At 36.9% G+C, this 22,500-nt stretch overlaps 2 protein-coding genes across 4 annotated transcripts in view; both read right to left on the reverse strand.

Annotated features, from left to right (window-relative positions):
* LOC144980369 (acyl-CoA-binding domain-containing protein 6-like) overlaps positions 1-22,500 on the reverse strand; it is a 99,244-nt gene that overhangs the window by 3,137 nt on the left and 73,607 nt on the right. The gene's annotated exons all lie outside the window — the stretch shown is intronic.
* The window catches only part of LOC144980368 (high affinity copper uptake protein 1-like), a 58,352-nt gene continuing 45,635 nt past the window's right edge, over positions 9,784-22,500 (reverse strand). For all 3 annotated transcript variants that reach the window (XM_078928070.1, XM_078928069.1, XM_078928068.1), the window contains exons 4-5: positions 14,558-14,747; positions 9,784-13,087 (exon numbers count right to left, since the gene is read on the reverse strand). In XM_078928070.1, the coding sequence (XP_078784196.1) occupies positions 12,886-13,087; positions 14,558-14,747 (392 nt within the window). In that variant the 3' untranslated portion in view covers positions 9,784-12,885. The remainder of the gene's footprint in view (positions 13,088-14,557; positions 14,748-22,500) is intronic.

The raw sequence follows: 22,500 nt of genomic DNA on the forward strand, positions 1-22,500 counted from the left end.
GTACATAGCCACTTTTTTTTAATTTCTGTAGATAGCCACTGTTTTTTATTTCTGTAGATAGCCACTGTTTTTTATTTCTGTAGATAGCCACTGTTTTTTTTTAACTTTTCTGTATATAGCCACTGTTTTTTATTTCTGGACATAGCCACTGTTTTTTTTTAACTTTCTGTAGATAGCCACTGTTTTTTTTTTTTATTTCTGTAGATAGCCACTGTTTTTTTTAACTTTCTGTAGATAGCCACTTTTTTTTAACTTTCTGTAGATAGCCACTGTTTTTTTTTAACTTTCTGTAGATAGCCACTGTTTTTTTTAACTTTCTGTAGATAGCCACTGTTTTTTTATTTCTGTAAATAGCCACTGTTTTTTATTTCTGTAGATAGCCACTGTTTTTTATTTCTGTAGATAGCCACTGTTTTTTATTTGTGTAGATAGCCACTGTTTTTTTTTTATTTCTGTAGATAGCCACTGTTTTTTTTAACTTTCTGTAGATAGCCACTGTTTTTTTTAACTTTCTGTAGATAGCCACTGTTTTTTTTTAACTTTCTGTAGATAGCCACTGTTTTTTTTTATTTCTGTAAATAGCCACTGTTTTTTTTAACTTTCTGTAGATAGCCACTGTTTTTTATTTCTGTAGATAGCCACTGTTTTTTATTTCTGTAGATAGCCACTGTTTTTTTTTAACTTTCTGTATATAGCCACTGTTTTTTATTTCTGGACATAGCCACTGTTTTTTTTTAAACTTTCTGTAGATAGCCACTGTTTTTTTTTATTTCTGTAGATAGCCACTGTTTTTTTTAACTTTCTGTAGATAGCCACTGTTTTTTAACTTTCTGTAGATAGCAACTGTTTTTTTTTAACTTTCTGTAGATAGCCAGTTTTTTTTTTAACTTTCTGTAGATAGCCACTGTTTTTTTTTTAACTTTCTGTAGATAGCCACTGTTTTTTTTTTAATTTTCTGTAGATAGCCACTGTTTTTTTTTTACTTTCTGTAGATAGCCACTGTTTTTTTTTTAACTTTCTGTAGATAGCCACTGTTTTTTTTTTATTTCTGTAAATAGCCACTGTTTTTTATTTCTGTAGATAGCCACTGTTTTTTATTTCTGTAGATAGCCACTGTTTTTTATTTCTGTAGATAGCCACTGTTTTTTTTTTATTTCTGTAGATAGCCACTGTTTTTTTTAACTTTCTGTAGATAGCCACTGTTTTTTTTAACTTTCTGTAGATAGCCACTGTTTTTTTTTTAACTTTCTGTAGATAGCCACTGTTTTTTTTTTATTCTGTAAATAGCCACTGTTTTTTTTAACTTTCTGTAGATAGCCACTGTTTTTTTTTAACTTTCTGTAGATAGCCACTGTTTTTTTTTTTTAACTTTCTGTAGATAGCCACTGTTTTTTTTTTTTAACTTTCTGTAGATAGCCACTGTTTTTTTTAACTTTCTGTAGATAGCCACTGTTTTTTTTTAACTTTCTGTAGATAGCCAATGTTTTATTTTTAATTTCTGTAGATAGCCACTGTTTTATTTTTAATTTCTGTAGATAGCCACAGTTTTATTTTTAATTTCTGTAGATAGCCACTGTTTTTTTTTTTAATTTCTGTAGATAGCCACTGTTTTTTTAACTTTCTGTAGATAGCCATTTTTTTTTAACTTTCTGTAGATAGCCACTGTTTTTTTAAAACTTTCTGTAGATAGCCATTTTTTTTTAACTTTCTGTAGATAGCCACTATGTTTTTTTATTTCTGTAGATAGCCACTGTTTTTTTTAACTTTCTGTAGATAGCCACTGTTTTTTTTTTTAACTTTCTGTAGATAGCCACTGTTTGTTAAAAATTTCTGTTATACGTCTTCCATTTGGCAGTGAGGATTTGAGATGCCAATATTTACTGCACTGAGGAAAGGATTGTACGTGTTTTATTTGGCAGTGAGGATTTGGGACACCAACTATTTCCTGCACCAATGAAAGGATTATATGTATCCATTTGGCAGTGAGGATTTGGGACACCAACTATTTCCTGCACCAATGAAAGGATTTTATGTCTTCCATTTGGCAGTGAGGATTTGCCAATGGTAAGATTGACGTTTTGTGTCATTGTGTGGTGTGAATTCTTTGTGATATTCTACAGGCTGGTAGCCCAGACAACCAAATGCTTTGAATTTATAATTTATTCTGTAGAACAATAAAGCCATATGACCACAGAGCTGGGGTTAAAAAAACTCTACCCTTTGTCTGTGTGGAAAACAAGAACTGAATCACGGAACGAATCATGGATCTCGGCAGTCGATACAAATCTTCAAACAGCACATTTACAGCACAGAGGAAAGGCTTGTACGTTTTCCATTTGACAGTGAGGATTTGGGATGCCAGCTATTTACTGCACCAATAAAAGGATTGCACGTCTGTACGTAGCCACTGTTTTTTTTTCTATTTCTGTAGATAGCCACTGTTTTATTTTATTTCTGTAGATAGCCACTGTTTTTTTTTAACTTTCTGTAGATAGCCACTGTTTTTTTTTAACTTTCTGTAGATAGCCACTGTTTTTTTTTAACTTTCTGTAGATAGCCACTGTTTTTTTTAACTTTCTGTAGATAGCCACTGTTTTCTTTTATTTCTGTAGATAGCCACTGTTTTTTATTTCTATAGATAGCCACTGTTTTTTTTTAACTTTCTGTATATAGCCACTGTTTTTTATTTCTGTACATAGCCACTGTTTTATTTTTATTTCTGTAGATAGCCACTGTTTTTATTTTATTTCTGTAGATAGCCACTGTTTTTATTTTATTTCTGTAGATAGCCACTGTTTTTATTTTATTTCTGTAGATAGCCACGGTTTTTATTTTATTTCTGTAGATAGCCACTGTTTTTTTAACTTTCTGTAGATAGCCACTGTTTTTTTTTTAACTTTCTGTAGATAGCCACTGTTTTTTTTAACTTTCTGTAGATAGCCACTGTTTTTTTTATTTCTATAGATAGCCACTGTTTTTTTTAACTTTCTGTAGATAGCCACTGTTTTTTTAACTTTCTGTAGATAGCAACTTTTTTTTTAACTTTCTGTAGATAGCCACTGTTTTTTTTTTAACTTTCTGTAGATAGCCACTGTTTTTTTTTTAAACTTTCTGTAAATAGCCACTGTTTTTTTTAACTTTCTGTAGATAGCTACTGTTTTTTTTTTTAACTTTCTGTAGATAGCCACTGTTTTTTTTTTTATTTCTGTAAATAGCCACTGTTTTTTTTAACTTTCTGTAGATAGCCACTGTTTTTTTCAACTTTCTGTAGATAGCCACTGTTTTTTTTAACTTTCTGTAGATAGCCACTGTTTTTTATTTCTGTAGATAGCCACTGTTTTTTATTTCTGTAGATAGCCACTGTTTTTTTTTATTTCTGTAGATAGCCACTGTTTTTTTTTAACTTTCTGTAGATAGCCACTGTTTTTTTTTTAACTTTCTGTAGATAGCCACTGTTTTTTTTTATTTCTGTAAATAGCCACTGTTTTTTTTAACTTTCTGTAGATAGCCACTGTTTTTTTAACTTTCTGTAGATAGCCACTGTTTTTTTTTTTTAACTTTCTGTAGATAGCCACTGTTTTTTTTTAACTTTCTGTAGATAGCCACTGTTTTTTTAACTTTCTGTAGATAGCCACTGTTTTTTTTTTAACTTTCTGTAGATAGCCAATGTTTTATTTTTAATTTCTGTAGATAGCCACTGTTTTATTTTTAATTTCTGTAGATAGCCACAGTTTTATTTTTAATTTCTGTAGATAGCCACTGTTTTTTTTTTAACTTTCTGTAGATAGCCACTGTTTTTTTTTTAACTTTCTGTAGATAGCCACTGTTTTTTAAAAATTTCTGTTATACGTCTTCCATTTGGCAGTGAGGATTTGAGATGCCAATATTTACTGCACTGAGGAAAGGATTGTACGTGTTTCATTTGGCAGTGAGGATTTGAGACACCAACTATTTACTGCACCAATGAAAGGATTATATGTATCCATTTGGCAGTGAGGATTTGCAATGCCTACTATTTACTGCACCAAGGAACGGATTATATGTCTTCCATTTGGCAGTGAGGATTTGGGACACCAACTATTTCCTGCACCAATGAACAGATTATATGTATCCATTTGGCAGTGAGGATTTGGGACACCAACTATTTCCTGCACCAATGAACGGATTATATGTATCCATTTGGCAGTGAGGATTTGCAATGCCTACTATTTACTGCACCAAGGAACGGATTATATGTCTTCCATTTGGCAGTGAGGATTTGGGACACCAACTATTTCCTGCACCAATGAACAGATTATATGTGTCCATTTGGCAGTGAGGATTTGGGACACCAACTATTTCCTGCACCAATGAAAGGATTTTATGTCTTCCATTTGGCAGTGAGGATTTGCCAATGGTAAGATTGACGTTTTGTGTCATTGTGTGGTGTGAATTCTTTGTGATATTCTACAGGCTGGTAGCCCAGACAACCAAATGCTTTGAATTTATTCTGTAGAATAATAAAGCCAGTATGACCACAGTAAGTCTCTATATCTCATGCAGTCAAATCCATCAGTGTGGGTAAACAAACTGAAAGACCTCATCCTCATTCCCCATTTGTGATATTTGTAGGAATGGTTGTCATCCCAGGACAGGTTTATGTCTTAAAGGTTGTGTGGACTTAAGTTTTCAAAATGGTGTGATGCCCTAGCAACCAGCAACCAGCAACATGGTTGCTAGGACATCACCCGAACGAGTCTGGATTTAATTGTACCTTCCCAGGGGGCGAGGCATTTTGAACACGGCTTTTAACCCCCTTGGATGGTAATTGCCACATTAAAATCATGTTTTACAAATTACGGTATTGTTTTTAAGGATTTGACAGGCACTTGTAAGACATCAATTCCTTGTCTGTGCCAGGATAAAAAGAGGAAAATAGGAGAGTCAAAATTTTTTACAGCAATTAATAATATGAATATGTACATATAGGCTAGTCCACTTCCACGGATTTACCATGCTCTATGAGCTTCACAATGTGTCATTTAATGCAAAGAACAAGAGAAGCGACCGGTGGTTGTCTTAAACATGGAAGAGAGATGGTGCGACTTGTGATGAGAGAGACAACAGAATCCCATTTCAAGGTTACAAACGTTCGTGTTACTTATTAGAATATATCAGACACTATCATATTATGGAGCAGACATTGCTGTAAGATAGAACCATTTGAAAAGGAGTGTTTGTTTGTTTGTGTGTGTGTGTGTGTGTGTGTGTGTGTGTGTGTGTGTGTGTGTGTGTGTGTGTGAAACATAACAAAGCAGAAGAAAAAAAAACCTGAGGTAATTTGTTTGACAGAGCTTGTAATACTTTTAGGTCATATCAGCGCCAGTGAAAAGGAAGAAAATTAAACAGTAAAGATATTCTAGATGTACAATTTAAAGGACTTGAGGAAAAAGTAAGACAAAGGAAAAAGGTCCAAATAGGGAACAGATGTAGATTCCAAGAGCACACTACCAGTGTACTTAGTTTGAGATCACCTAAAAGTCTCACCGAGACACCAGTACAAGATCCCACTAAGAGGAATAAACTCAAATCATATTATGTTAAAAATAAAAAAAAATAACAATACATAACAGAGAGATGACTTACAAGGAAAAAAATATCATCTCCCAAAACTTTAACTATACATTTGACTGTTTCCCTGCCAGCCAAGGACTCCGGCTAGGGTCAGGACAAAACTAAGTAATCTCATTCCAAGACAAAGACAGAAAGCAATTGGAAAACAGATACAGAAGACAAAGCAAGTTGCTCCCTGATCACTATGGGAGGTGGTTGATATTTATATTTCATTTTAATCTTAGGAAGAGATCATGGGCTGGTTATCAACAACTTATTCCAAATGACAGACGACAAAATACCACAACAACAACCAATTTTTAGCACATATGGTACTTAAAAAGGTTATCTGAACATTAGCACATATGGTACTTAAAAGGGATATCTGAACATTAGCAAATTGGTACTTAAAAAGGTTATCTGAACATTAGCACATTGGTACTTAAAAAGGTTATCTAAGCAAATACTTTTGTAGAATATAGCATAGTCTTAGCTCGCTCAATCCTAGAGATTTTTGCTACTTTTCAAAACTGGAAAAAAATGTATTAAAAATGAGCATGTACATAGATAGTTTTATTCAACTATCATTAACATGTAAACATTAGGAACATTAGCTTTGATACTACGGCTATAATTTGTCTCCGAAAAATGTAATAAATAGGAATGGGGTAAAAGTAATCTGGGTAAACTACGGATATAGTCGGTGTTAGGGTTGAGTGAATTAACTACGGATACAGTCGGTGTTAGGGTTGAGTGAGTTCAAGACTTGACTTACAAGACTCCATGCTTACATAATTTAAATGGTTAAAAATAAAACATGAAAGTTGAGAGCAAAAGGGTTGAAATCAGTCCTGGCTTAAATCGAATCCGATTCCTCATGCCTCTGCCAGTTAAATAAATTGGGTATCTGAGTTCCATTTGATCTGGCTGAAAGTTCATTGCAATGGACAAGCACCATCTGCCTGGGTTACCAGGAATTGTCCATGTTCATTTCATGCGACAAAAATGGAATAAAATTCCAACCATACTCGTACTACAGATTTTAAAAAATTATTTCTCTGTTGAAAAGGTCTGGTGACAAAACACATCCTTGTCTAACACCTCGTTTAATTTGTATATATTTACTTAATTCTCCTTCAATCCTGACGGCTGCACTTTGTTTCCAATATAAGTTTCTAATAATTCTAAGCTCTTTTCCGTCTATGTCTAGTCCTTCAAGGATATTAAATAGCTCACAATGTCTAACTTTATCAAATGCCTTTGAGTAATCAAATATCTACAGCGAAACAACTATTAGAACTTTAGGAGATAGTCCAGGCATTAAGATCACTGGTGAGAATATCAATAATATAAGATATGCAGATGACACACTAATTTCAGACTCAAAAGAAAATTTACAATTACTCCTTAATAAAGTAGTCACAGAGAGTGAATGTATGGGGTTATACTTAAATGTAAAAAAGACAGAATGCATGGTGGTATCAAGGAGAGAAAGAAATCCAACATGTAGCTTAATAAGCAATGGAAAAACTATAAAACAAGTTCAGACATTTAAATATCTTGGATACATAATAACTTCAGATGGTAAATGTAGCACAGAAATAAAACGAAGAATTGCAAGAGCTAAAGATAGTTTTAATAAAATGAGTCTAATTTTTTAAAACCACAATCTCTCAATGACAACAAAACATAGGGTTTTGAAGGCCTGTGTATGGTCAGTATTATTATATGGCTGCGAAAGCTGGACAATTACAGAAGACATTAGAAAGAAACTGGAAGCAGCAGAAATGTGGTTTCTAAGAAGGATGTTAAGAATCGACATAAATGTATTGAACATCTTGCTCTCACATGAAAGATAGAAGGTAAAAAGAGTAAAGGTAGACCAAGAAAAACATATTTGAATAGTTTGAACAGCTGGGTGACAAAGAAAGAGAAGAGTAATATTAGTTTTCTGAGGTTATCTGATCAGAGAGATGAATGGCGTACAATGATCACCGATGTCTGGCACAGACTTGGTAGGTACTTGAAGAAGAAGAATTTCTCTGTTATGTTCTGTTTATATTTTTAAGGGTTTTACGGCGCTTACAACACATTAAGGTCATATCAGCGCCAGTAAAAAGGAAGAAAATGGGAAAGTAAATCTTCTTCTTCTAGGTTCCATGCCTGGTCCAGGCTTCGGATACTGCATGAATTATCTCTCTCCATTCCTCCCTGTCTCTTGCCTTTTCAAACAGCTCTTGGATTGTTAGGCTGGTGAAGCCCTTCAGTTGGTCTATGAGTGTTTTTCTTTGTCTCCCCCGGGCGCGTTTACCAGGTATTTTTCCACAACTTGCCAGGTATTCATTCTTATCTTTCCTTACTATGTGTCCGAAAAAGGATAGTTGTCGATCCACTATTAAGGGCATTAGTTTCCTTTGTTGGTATGTTTGTTTTAGCACTTCTTCGTTCGTTTTGTGTGCAGTATACGATATTCTCTGCATCCTTCTCAAGCACCACATTTCAAAAGCTTCAATGTTCTTTTGTGTTTCTGCATTTGTAGTCCAGCTTTCGCATCCGTATAACAAGATTGGCCACACGTAGCACTTCAAGACTCGGAATCTAATCCCGAACGACATCTGTTTGTTTTTCAAAATGTTTCCCAGGTCCATGAAGGCCTGTTTGGCTTGAGTTATTCTTGCTCGTATGTCTCGGTTACATCTTCCATCTGTTGTCACTATTGAACCTAGGTATTTAAAACTTTCTACGTTGGTAAGTTGCTCGCCGTGAATCGTTATATTGCAGGTGTTGTTGTTTTCGGGGTTTTTCTGTATTACCATGCATTCCGTTTTGGTGATATTCACTTCCATTCCCTTGGCTTCACTATCTACTACCACTTTGTCAACAATCTTTTGAAGTTGGATTTCTGATGTTGCAATGAGTACCGTATCGTCTGCGTATCTTATATTATTTATGTTGTGACCTCCCACTTTTATTCCCTCCATATTATTTATGCCCCTCATGATTGTTTCTTGGTATAGATTAAACAGATCTGGTGAGGCAACACACCCTTGACGGACTCCTTTCTTAATAGGAATGGAATTTCCTGTAGAGTTTCCGATTTTGATAGATGCCTGCTGGGTGTAGTATAATGTTTGCATGAGTCTGAGGTCTTTCTCATCAGCGCCAATGGAGTGCAGTTGTTTTAGTATTTCTTCGTGGCGTACTCTATCAAAAGCTTTTTTGTAGTCGACAAAACAGAGGTATAGTGGGGTCTGAACCTGTATAGCTCTTTCACTTAAAACACGGAGGAGGTATATTGCGTTCCTTGTCCCTCTGTCAGGTTGGAATCCATATTGTTCTTCTGCGATTTCGGGGTTAATCTTATTCCTTAGCCTGTTGATAATTATACGCAACAGTATTTTGTTGATGTGGCTTATTAAACTTATAGTTCTAAAATTTTCGCATCTGACTGCACCTGCTTTCTTTGGTATTGCTATGAAAATAGAGTTACAGAGATCTTCTGGAATTTTCCCAGTATTGTATATATTGTTGAATAATATGTGAAGTTCATCAATTGCTAGATCTCCTAGGCTTTTTAATACCTCTACAGATATTTCATCAGGGCCTGTTGCTTTACCATCCCTCATTCGTTCCATGGCATGTTCAATTTCACTTTTGGTGATGTTTGGTCCGCTTAATGGTTCTTTGAATTTCAGTGGTGGTTCATTTCTATTTGGATCATTGTACAGTTCGCCTATGTATTCTACCCATCGGCTTTCTATATGTTGTTCTTCAAATAGCAGTTCCCCTTGTTTGTTTTGGATACAACTTCCTGCTGCTTTGCTTTTCCTTTTCCCTGATAGTTCTTTTATTCTTTGGTGAGCTTGTTGGGGGTTGGGTTTGTATTCTCTTTCGATTTCGCAGCATTTCCAGTCTAGATAGTTCTCGTGTGCCTCGATGCATTTGGATTTAATGTGGTTGTTCAATGTTTGGTATTCTGCAGACCCTCTGTTGCATTTTCGTCTTTCTTCAAATAGGTTTAGAATTTCATTTGTCATCCATTCCTTTTGCTGTTTATTTGAGCTATTGGTAAATGCTTTTCTGCAGTTGCTTTGACACACTTTTGGAATATATCAAATTGTTTTTCACATTTTTCATTATCAGGTTCACTTTGGCTTTGTATCATGAGTGCATTTTCAAATTCTTCTCTCATTTTTGTTTGTATGCCATTGTCTTTGCATAACCTGTAATCCCTCTTTATTCTACCAGCTGTTCTCTGAATAGCTTTAAACTTTATCCTTATTGTACAAACAACTGGGACATGGTCACTGTCTACATCGGCGCCTGGGTAGGTTTTGCAATTTAATATGCCATTTCTGAATCTTGATGATACTGCTATAAAGTCTATCTGGTTCCTTGCTCTGTCCCCTGGTGATTGCCATGTCCAGGTTCTTCTTGGGTGTTGTTGAAACCAGGTGTTTGAAATCATTAATTTATTTGTTCTACACCAATCTGCCCAGATGTTTCCTCGTTCATTTCTGTCTCCGAGTCCATGTGGTCCGATTATGTCACCATCTCTGCCTCTGCCAATCTTAGCATTTAGGTCCCCCATTACCATAAGGACTTCTTGTGATTTACACATTCGTTTTGCTTTGTCTAGTGAATGGTAAAACTCTGTCATATCTGCATCTGTCGCCTCTTCTGTTGGTGCATAAACTTGAATAATATTGGTGTCAACTACAGGTCCTCTTAGCTTAACCAGCAAAACTCTGTCTGAGATTGCTACGTGCCCTTTGTAAAATTTGGTTGATTTTTGGTCTAAGATCATCCCTACTCCTTTTTGGAAAGAGGTTCCACCACTCCATATGATCTTATATGTCATGTTGTTTTCTTGTTTTGACATGGTTCCCTGCTCTTTCCATCTCATCTCTGCCAGGCCAAGAATATTTATTTGGAGCCGTTTCATTTCTTTCAGAATGTTGTTTAGTTTTCCTTTTTGGGCACAGGTCCTGACATTCCATGTCCCAATTTTGGTAAAGTAAATAGGGAAGACAAAATAGAATGGTGCAACAAATAGGAAACAGGTGTAGATTCCAAGAGCACACTATCAAAGCACTTAGTTTGAGATCACCTAAAAGTCTCATCCAGACACTAGCACAGCTCCCCACTAAGAGGAATACACCCAAATGTTTACAAATCATATATAATATATTGTATACAAAACACAATACAGTGCATAACAGAGAGATGATTTACAAGGAAAAAAAATTATCTCCCAAAACTAATGAAACATTTGACTGTTTCCCTCTCAGTCAGCCAGGGTATCCGGCCAGGACCAGGACAAAACCAAGTAATCTCATTCCAAGACAAAGACGGAAAGCAAGTTGGAAAACAGATATAGGGGGATAGAAGACACAGTAAGTACCTCCCTGCCCACTATGGGAGGTCAGGAACCCCACCCAGAATTATTTCTATGACACGACAACATCTGTGGACATTTTCAGTCGTAAATCTTAGGAATGAATTGAATCAAACATACTCAAAACAGATCAGCAGACAAATTATTTTGATTTCTAAAAAGAAAAGCAAAAATACATGATTAGTATAATAAATATATAAAAAAATAAATAAACAAATAAATCTGAATTTGGCCAGGAATAGTATGCGACAAGCCACATCAATTCAGTATTACCTTGGGACGGTTTAGATGTGAAAATTGAATCAACGGTCAGAGATTTAAAACCTTGGGTCAACATTTGTTGTTTTAATGTGCGGCTATGCTATGCAGTCTTGTGGTATGGAACCCATATCGGATCGGAAGGTCCTGGGTTCGAGCCTCGCTCGGTGCATAGTTGAGTCCTTGGAAAAGGCTATTTACTCACATTCTCACCGTACTAAGGTGTAAAAAGAGTACCTGGCCGTTAACAGCGCTGTCTCTATCCGAAAAAATAGTAATATTGCTGAACAGGCACCGTGTCCTGTCCTACATGTTAAGTTTTGCTGTTGAGCACATTAAGTCGATATTGCGCTTTTTAAAAAATATTCTATGTCTTATTAAGACAGAAAAAATATAAATTCTTAATTTGATAAACTGTACAATGTCGTCATGTACAGAGCTGGCAACTTGAAATTTCAAAGATTCGAAGATTCCAAGGAGAACATGTGAAAAAATTTACTTTAAATAACTTTAGAAAGAAATAATTTACCCTCAGCATGAACCAAAAATGCCCCAATATATACAATATATATAGTTAGAGAACAACGCCACTGTTACATATTTCACTTGTCTGTAGTGTTCCATGCATCCTGTTTTGTTGATAAAGGGGAACCCCCAAAACATCCACAATATCTGTTTTCGTTTAATAAATCACAGCTTACATTCAATTTCACATTTTTGTTCAATCCTGGCTATAAACTATAAATTAAAATTTCACATCTAAACCGTTCTGACATCACACTGTTTTGATGTGGTGGGTCACAAATGTATTTATTTACAACAATTTGATTTTAAATCTACAAATGGAAGCTTTGTACGTCTTTCCCTTTCCTCCACTTCAATGGTTTTTGTACATGATACATCCCAGTCTCAGTCATCCCAGTCACTCAGTCATCCCGGTCAATCGTCTCAGTCATCATCCCAGTCAATCATCTCAGTCATCCCAGTCAATCGTCTCAGTCATTCCAGTCAATCGTCTCAGTCATCCCAGTCAATCGTCTCAGTCATCCCAGTCACTCGTCTCAGTCATCCCAGTCAATCGTCTCAGTCATCCCAGTCAGTTGTCTCAGTCATCTCAGTCATCCCAGTCAATCGTCTCAGTCATCATCCCAGTCAATCGTCTCAGTCATCCCAGTCAGTCGTCCCCAATGCCAGGACGACAAACGAATGGAATTCCATTCTATTTCCATTTTCATCCACTTGATATTCACAGACCTGCCAACTTGAAATTTTGAAAACTCATAATTCTCAGTTGTAAAATAGTGGTGGATGGCATAACTAGCTTTATAAAGTATCAATTTGTCATCCATGCATTAAAGTTATGCTTTTTACTCCATTCGATACAAGACATGTTATCAGAACATAATTTACAAGCTGTTTTTTTTTTTAATAAAAGATCTTTATATATAGACCGAAGGGCTTGAGCTCAGGTGGTCGCTGGTTCGAGTAAGTAAGTAATATATAGTTTTCTGGTTGGAACCAAAAATTCGTAAAATTACAAAAGTTTTGAAGCACTTGACAGGTCTGTATTCAAGTGTGTGTAAATACAAAGCAAAACAAAACAAAACAAAACAATTACAACAGAACAAATTCCTATCCTAGTGACAATGTTCATTGGCGTCCACAATCACCGCCCGTTTCCAGCCGAAGATGAAATAGCCGACGCCAGCCCCGACGATGACGGAGACGCAAAGCCATACGTTATACGTCATGAAGACCAGCATAAGACAATACGACAGAAAGACTTGAATGATGTGTAGAAATGTCTGGATCGCGTGCCCTTCACTTAACATTTGGCTCCTGGGGAAAGAGACAAAAACACACATTACATTACAGGCACTTAGAAGAAAATAAAAAGGTACAATTCACATATACAGACTTTAAAAATTGAGCTTTTTATATATCCACTAAACATGCTCAAAACGCTTTATAAGGGATCCCTGGCCAACAGTAACAGTTCACATGTAGGACGGGACATGACGCCTGTTAGGCGATATTACAAGTTTTTCGGACAGAGATGACGCCGTTAACAGCCAGGCCTACTCATTTTACACCTGTGTATGGTGAGAGAATGTGAGTAAAGAGCCTTTTCCAAGGACTCAACTATGGACCAAGTGAGGCTTGAACCTAGGACCTTTCTATCCAAAATGAGTGTCATACCTACCACAAGACCACACCGCCGCACTTACATAAACAAAAACAACTAAATATTCACCAATTCTCTAAAATTTTTGTTACAAATTTTCACAATGGAACACAAAATTTGAACCTAGCCGACTTTAGCTATAAAAAAAATAAAAAATTGTGTACACAAAATGTGTATAGTCTAAGTATAAAACCTGAATTTGGCCAATTAGATTTTATCTGGCAGAATTATGTATATACCAATCACATACAATCTGTACACAATACAAAGTATAGCTTTAAAAATATGATTGTACCAATAGAATACACACAGAGATATAGGGGGATAGAAGACACAGTAAGTACCTCCCTGGCCACTATGGGAGGTCAGGAACCCCACCCAGAGATATAAGGGAATAGAAGACACAGTAAGTACCTCCCTGCCCCTATGGGAGGTCAGGAATCCCACCCAGAGATATAGGGAATAGAAGATAAAGTAAGTACCTCCCTGCCCCTATGGGAGGTCAGGAATCCCACCCAGAGATATAGGGGGATAGAAGACACAGTAAGTACCTCCCTGCCCACTATGGGAGGTCAGGAACCCCACCCAGAGATATAGGGGGATAGAAGACACAGTAAGTACATCCCTGCCCACTATGGGAGGTCGGGAACCCCACCCAGCAGTGAGTTTTGTTTGTTTGTTTGTTGCTTTAGGTCTCTTCCAACACAATTGAGGTTATATGAGAGACCACTGAAACAAAAAAACAAGCAATCTAACAAAAATAGTACAAATGTAAATCAAAATCATAACCTAAAGATATCATAAGCTAAATTATAAATAACCAAGAACAAACAGGCAGAAGAATTACAGAAAAAAAAAAAATCCCCTGTCAAAAATACAATCACAAACCAAAGAAGCAGGATAGGCTAGTAAAGAGAAGAAGAAACGACATCACTATCGGATCGTACACCCATGCGAACATCATAGGCATATGATTCAAGGGTGATGCTCCCATCCAACCACCCGCTCAGCAGTGAGTATGTGACGACATGGTAAAAGTAACCAAGGTCATACACCAAGATAGTCGGTGTGCGGGTTGAAGGAGTTTTCCAAAGTTGGATGTGGAAAAGAACATTTTGACTCACGCGACGGACAAGTTGGGACCCCTGATCACCATGTGTTCCTGGCTATTTCCTGCTGCAGACATTTTGGATTCTGGGTAGTAGGCCCGGGCCCTGTCCCGGTGGGTGTGTTGCAGGAGGACTTCTCGGACAAACTTCAAGCCTTCGTAGAGGATGGCCACAAAGAACATCACCACACAGGCAACGATCATGTCTGGAAGAGAATGAATAGTCACCACAAAATTAAAACAGTGGTATCCACATAAAGTCAACTATCTGCATAAAGTCAACTATCCGCATAGTCAACTTCCACATAAAGTCAACTATCCGCATAAAGTCAACTTCCACATAAAGTCAACTATTCGTATAAAGTCAACTATCCGTATAAAGTCAACCATCCACATAAAGTCAACTATCCACATAAAGTCAACTATTCGTATAAAGTCAACTATCCGCATAAAGTCAACTTCCACATAAAGTCAACTATCTGCATAAAGTCAACTATCCGCATAAAGTCAACCATCCGCATAAAGTCAACTATCCACATAAAGTCAACTATCTGCAAAAAGTCAACTATCCACAAAAAGTCAACACTGATAAAAGTCAACTTCTGCTTAATTAAAGGCAACATCTCTTGTTGATCCCATATTTTCTATTCTTTATCTAAGTGTGTTTTATGGATAATGGATAAAGTCAATTTTACATAAACTCGGCCAATGTTTCCCCGTACAGCTTTTGACCTAATCAGGATTTTATTTTGTTTTGTTTTGTTTTTAAGTGTTTTACGGTGCTTGCAACACATTTAGGGTGTTTTACGGTGCTTGCAACACATTTAGGGTGTTTTACGGTGCTTGCAACACATTTAGGGTGTTTTACGGTGCTTGCAACACATTTAGGGTGTTTTACGGTGCTTGCAACACATTTAGGGTGTTTTACGGTGCTTGCAACACATTTAGGGTGTTTTACGGTGCTTGCAACACATTTAAGGTGTTTTACGGTGCTTGCAACACATTTAGGGTGTTTTACGGTGCTTGCAACACAATTTTTAGGGCTGTTTTACGGTGCTTGCAACACATTTAGGGTGTTTTACGTGACTTGCAACACATTTAGGGTGTTTTACGGTGCTTGCAACACATTTAGGGTGTTTTACGGTGCTTGCAAACACATTTAGGTGTTTTACGGTGCTTGCAACACATTTAGGGTGTTTTACGGTGCTTGCAACACATTTAGGCAACACATTTAGGTGTTTTACGGAGCTTGCAACCACATTAGGGTTTTAACGTGCTTGCAAACATTAGGTGTTTACGGTCTTGCACACATATAGGGTTTTACGGTCTTGCAACACATTTAGGGTATTTTACGGTGCTTGCAACACATTTAGGTTTTTACGGTGCTTGCAACAATTAGGGTTTATTCAAACGGTGCTTGCAAACATTTAGTGTTTACGTGCTTGCAACACATTAGGTTTTACGTGCTGCAAACATTTAGTGTTTACGGTGCTTGCAACACATTTAGGGTGTTTACGGTCTTGCAACACATTTAGGGTGTTTTACGGTGCTTGCAAACACATTGGGTGTTTTACGTCTTGCACACATTTAGGTGTTTTAACTGTTGAACCAGTTTTAGGAGTTTTACGGTGCTTGCAACACATTTAGGGTGTTTTACGTGCTTGCAACACATTTAGGGTGTTTACGGTGTTGCAACCATTTAGGTGTTTTACGGTGCTTGCAACACATTTAGGGTGTTTTACGGTGCTTGCAACACATTAGGGTGTTTTACGTGCTTGCAACACATTAGGGTGTTTACGGTGCTTGCTGCAACACATTTAGGGTGTTTTACGGTGCTTGCAACACATTTAGGGTGTTTTACGGTGCTTGCAACACATTTAGGTGTTTTACGGTGCTTGCAACACATTTAGGGTGTTTACGGTGCTTGCAACACATTTAGGGTGTTTTACGGTGCTTGCAACACATTTAGGGTGTTTTACGGTGCTTGCAAACATTTAGGTGTTTTACGGTGCTTGCAACACATTTAGGGTGTTTTACGGTGCTTGCAACACATTTAGGGTGTTTACGGTGCTTGCAACACATTTAGGGTGTTTTAACGGTGCTGCAACACATTTAGTGTTTTACGGTGCTGCAACACATTTAGGTGTTTTACTCTTGCAACACATTAGGTGACGTCTCAACAATTTAGGTGTTTACGGTGCTTGCACAACACATTTAGGGTGTTTTACGGTGCTGCAACACATTAGGGTGTTTTACGGTGCTTGCAACACATTTAGGTGTTTACGGTTGCAACAATAGTTTACGGCTTAACACATTTAGGGTGTTTACGGTGCTGCAACACATTTAGGGTGTTTTACTGCTTAACATATTACGGTGCTTGCAACACATTTAGGTGTTTTAGGTCATGCAACACATTAGTTTTTACGTGCTTGCACACATTTAGGGTTTGTTAACATTTAGGTTTTTCGGTGTTGCAACAATTTAGGGTGTTTACGTGCTTGCAACACATTTAGGGTGTTTTACGGTGCTTGCAACACATTAGGGTGTTTTACGGTCTTGCAACACATTTAGGTGTTTTACGTGCTGCAACACATTTAGGGTGTTTTACGGTGCTTGCAACACATTTAGGGTGTTTACGGTGCTTGCAACACATTTAGGTGTTTTACGGTGCTTGCAACCATTAGGGTGTTTACGGTGCTTGCAACATTTAGGGTGTTTTACGTGCTTGCAACACATTTAGGGTGTTTTTAACAGGTGTTCTTGCAACACATTTAGGGTGTTTTACGTGCTTGCAACACATTTAGGTGTTTTAGGGCTGCAACATTTGGGTGTTACGGTGCTTGCAACACATTTAGGTTTTTACGGTGCTTGCAACACATTAGGGTTTTTCTACACGGTGTTACTTGCAACACATTTAGGGTGTTTTACGTGCTTGCAACACATTAGGGGTTTTACGGTGCTTGCAAACATTTAGGTGTTTTACGGTGCTTGCAACACATTAGGGTGTTTTACGGTGCTTGCAACACATTTAGGTGTTTACGGTGCTTGCAACACATTTAGGGTGTTTTACGGTGCTTGCACACATTTTACGGGTGCACATTTAGGGTTTGGCTTGCAACACATTAGGGTTTTACGGTGCTTGCAACACATTTAGGGTGTTTTACGGTGCTTGCAACACATTTAGGGTGTTTTACGGTGCTTGCAACACATTTAGGGTGTTTTACGGTGCTTGCAACACATTTAGGGTGTTTTACGGTGCTTGCAACACATTTAGGGTGTTTTACGGTGCTTGCAACACATTTAGGGTGTTTTACGGTGCTTGCAACACATTTAGGGTGTTTTACGGTGCTTGCAACACATTTAGGGTGTTTTAACGGTGCTTGCAACACATTTAGGGTGTTTTACGGTGCTTGCAACACATTTAGGGTGTTTTACGGTGCTTGCAACACATTTAGGGTGTTTTACGGTGCTTGCAACACATTTAGGGTGTTTTACGGTGCTTGCAACACATTTAGGTTATATCAGCGACAGTAAAAAGGAAGAAAATGGGATAGTAAAAAGTTATAGAATTACAATTAAAGCACACAAGAAAAGGTAAGACAAAGGGGAATTGGTTCAAATAGGAAACAGATGTAAACTCCAAGAGCACACTATCAGTGTACTTAGTTTGAGATCATCTAAAAGTCTCACCCAGACACCAGCACAAGATCCCACTAAGAGAAATACACTCAATTGTTTACAAATCATATGTTAAAAATACAAAATAACAATACATAACAGAGATGATTTACAAGGAAAAAAATATCATCTCCCAAAACTAACCATACATTTTACTGTTTCCCTCTCAGCCAGGGTATCCGGCCAGGGCCAAGACAAAACCAAGTCATTCTAAGACAAAGACAGAAAGCAAGTTGGAAAACAGATGTAGGGAGATAGAAGACACAGTAAGTGCATCCCTGCCCACTATGGAGGTCAGGAATCCCACCCATTTATCAGGATTTGACTGTATTCAAGAACAAAAATGAAGTATAATTTAGATGAAAACATCAGAATAATAAGTATATGTAAAATTCGTTGTGAAGACAAAATCTAATTACAAACATAAGTAAAGTGTGTTGTACAGATAAAATCTAATTGCATCATAAATAAGTAAAGTCTATTGTACAGATAAAATCTAATTGCATCATAAATAAGTCGCCCTTAACAGCCATTGAACTCATAGGAGAAGGAGTTTATCCTGGTTTCTATAGCGTGAAATGGACAATCATAGAAATGACAATCGCATACATACAGACATACCTCATACATACAGACGTACCTCATACATACAGGCATACCTCATACATACAGACATACCCATACATAGACATACCTCATACATACAGACATACCTAATACATACAGACATACCTCATACATACAGACATACCTCATACATACAGACATACCTCATACATACAGACATACCTCATACATACAGACATACTCATACATAGACATACCCATACATACAGACATACCTCATACATACAGTCATACCTCATACATACAGACATACCCATACATAGACATACCTCATACATACAGACATACCTCATACATACAGACATACCCATACATACAGACATACCCATACATAGACATACCTCATACATACAATCATACCTCATACATACAGACATACCTCATACATACAGACATACCTCATACATACACATACCCATACATACAGACATACCTCATACATACAGACATACCTCATACATACAGACATACCTCATATATACAGACATACCTCATACATACAGACATACCCATACATACAGACATACCCATACATACAGACATACCCATACATAGACATACCTCATACATACAGACATACCTCATACATACAGACATACCCATACATACAGACATACCTCATACATACAGACATACCTCATACATACAGACATACCCATACATAGACATACCTCATACATACAGACATACCTCATACATACAGACATACCTCATACATACAGACATACCCATACATAACATACCTCATACATAGACATACCTCATACATACAGACATACCTCATACATACAGACATACCCATACATCAGACATACCTCATACATACAGACATACCTCATACATACGACATACCTCATACATACAGACATACCTCATACATAAGACATACCCATACATACAGACATACCTCATACATACAGACATACCTCATACATACAGACATACCCATACATAGACATACCTCATACATACAGACATACCTCATACATACAGACATACCTCATACATACAGACATACCCATACATACATCCTTCATACAGACATACCTCATACATACACATACCTCATACATAAGAATCCATACTAGACATACCTCAACATACAGACAACCCATACATACAGACATACCCATACATACAGACAACCTCATACAAACATACCCATACATACAACATACCTCATACATACAGACATACCTCAACATACAACATACCCATACATACAACAAATCACTACCATACATAGCATACCCTACATACAGAAACCCACATCATTACAGACATACCCATACATACAGACATACCTCATACATACACATCCTCATAATCGACAAACTCATACAAGACATACTCATACATACAGACATACCCATACATACAGACATACCCATACATAGACATACCTCATACATACAAATACCTCATACATACAGACTACCCATACATCAGACATCTCATACATACAGACATACCTCAACATACAGCATACCTACAGACATACCTCATCATACAACATACCCATACATCAGACATACCATACATAGACATACCTCACATACACTACCCATACATACAGACTACCCATACATAGACATACCTCATACATACAGCATACCTCATACATAAACATACCCATACAAAGACATACCCATACATACAGACAACCACATCAGACATACCCATACATAGACATACCTCATACATACAGACATACCTCATACATACAGACAACCCATACATACATACCATACATACAGACATACCTCATACATACAGACATACCTCATACATAGACATACCATACATACAGACATACCCATACATACAGACATACCCATACATAGACATACTCATACATACAGACATACCTCATTACATACGACATACCATTCATACATACAACATACCTCATACTAGAATACCCAATCCCTAACAGACATACCTCATACATACAGCATACCATCTCACTCCAAAGACATACCCAAATACAGACATACCCATACATACAGCATACCTCATACATACAGACATACCCATACATAGACGTACCTCATACATACAGACATACCTCATACATACAGACATACCTCATACATACAGACATACCTCATACATAAGCATACCTCATACATACAGACATACCTCATACATACAGACATACCTCATACATACAGACATACCTCATACATAGACATACCTCATACATACAGACATACCTCATATACATACAGACATACCTCATACATACAGACATACCTCATACATACAGACATACCTCATACATACAGAGCATACCTCATACATACAGACATACCTCATACATACAGACATACCTCATACATACAGACATACTTCCATACATACAGACATACCTCATACATACGACATACCTCATACATACAGACATACCTCATACATACAGACATACCTCATACATACGACATACCTCATACATAGACATACCTCATACATACAGACATACCTCATACATACAGACATACCTCATACATACAGACATACCTCATACATAGACATACCTCATACATACAGACATACCTCATACATACAGACTACCTCATACATACAGACATACCTCATACATAAGACATACCTCATACATAGACATACCTCATACATACAGACATACCTCATACATACAGACATACCTCATACATAAGACATACCTCATACATAGACATACCTCATACATACAGACATACCTCATACATACAGACATAACCTCATACATACAGACATACCTCATACATAGACATACCTCATACATACAGACGTACCTCATACATCAGACATACCTCATACATACAGACATACTCATACATACAGACATACCTCATACATACAGACATACCTCATACATACAGACATACCCATACATAAGACATACCTCATACATACAGACATACCTCATACATACAGACCATACAACATACATACCATACAAGACATACCTCATACATACAGACATACCTCATACATACAGACATACCTCATACATACAGACATACCCATACATAAGACATACCTCATACATACAGACATACCTACATATAGCATACCTATCAATAGACATACTCATACTAGACATACTCATACATACAGACATACCTCATACATACAGACATACCTCATACATACAGACATACCTCATACATAGACATACCTCATACATACAGACATACCCATACATACAGACATACCCATACATACAGACATACCTCATACATACAGACATACCTCATACATACAGACATACCTCATACATAGACATACCTCATACATACAGACATACCTCATACATACAGACATACCTCATACATACAGACATACCTCATACATACAGACATACCTCATACATACAGACATACCTCATACATAGACATACCTCATACATACAGATGTACCTCATACATACAGATGTACCTCATACATACAGACATACCTCATACATACAGACATACCTCATACATACAGACATACCTCATACATACAGACATACCTCATACATACAGACATACCTCATACATACAGACATACCTCATACATACAGACATACCTCATGCATACAGGCATACCTCATGCATACAGGCATACCTCATACATAGACATACCTCATACATACAGATGTACCTCATA

The sequence above is a fragment of the Berghia stephanieae genome, chromosome 9 (assembly GCF_034508935.2).
Source record: "Berghia stephanieae isolate SIO BIC M18660-M18661 chromosome 9, UCSD_Bste_1.3, whole genome shotgun sequence".
In the NCBI taxonomy this organism is placed as follows: Eukaryota; Metazoa; Mollusca; class Gastropoda; order Nudibranchia; family Aeolidiidae; genus Berghia; species Berghia stephanieae.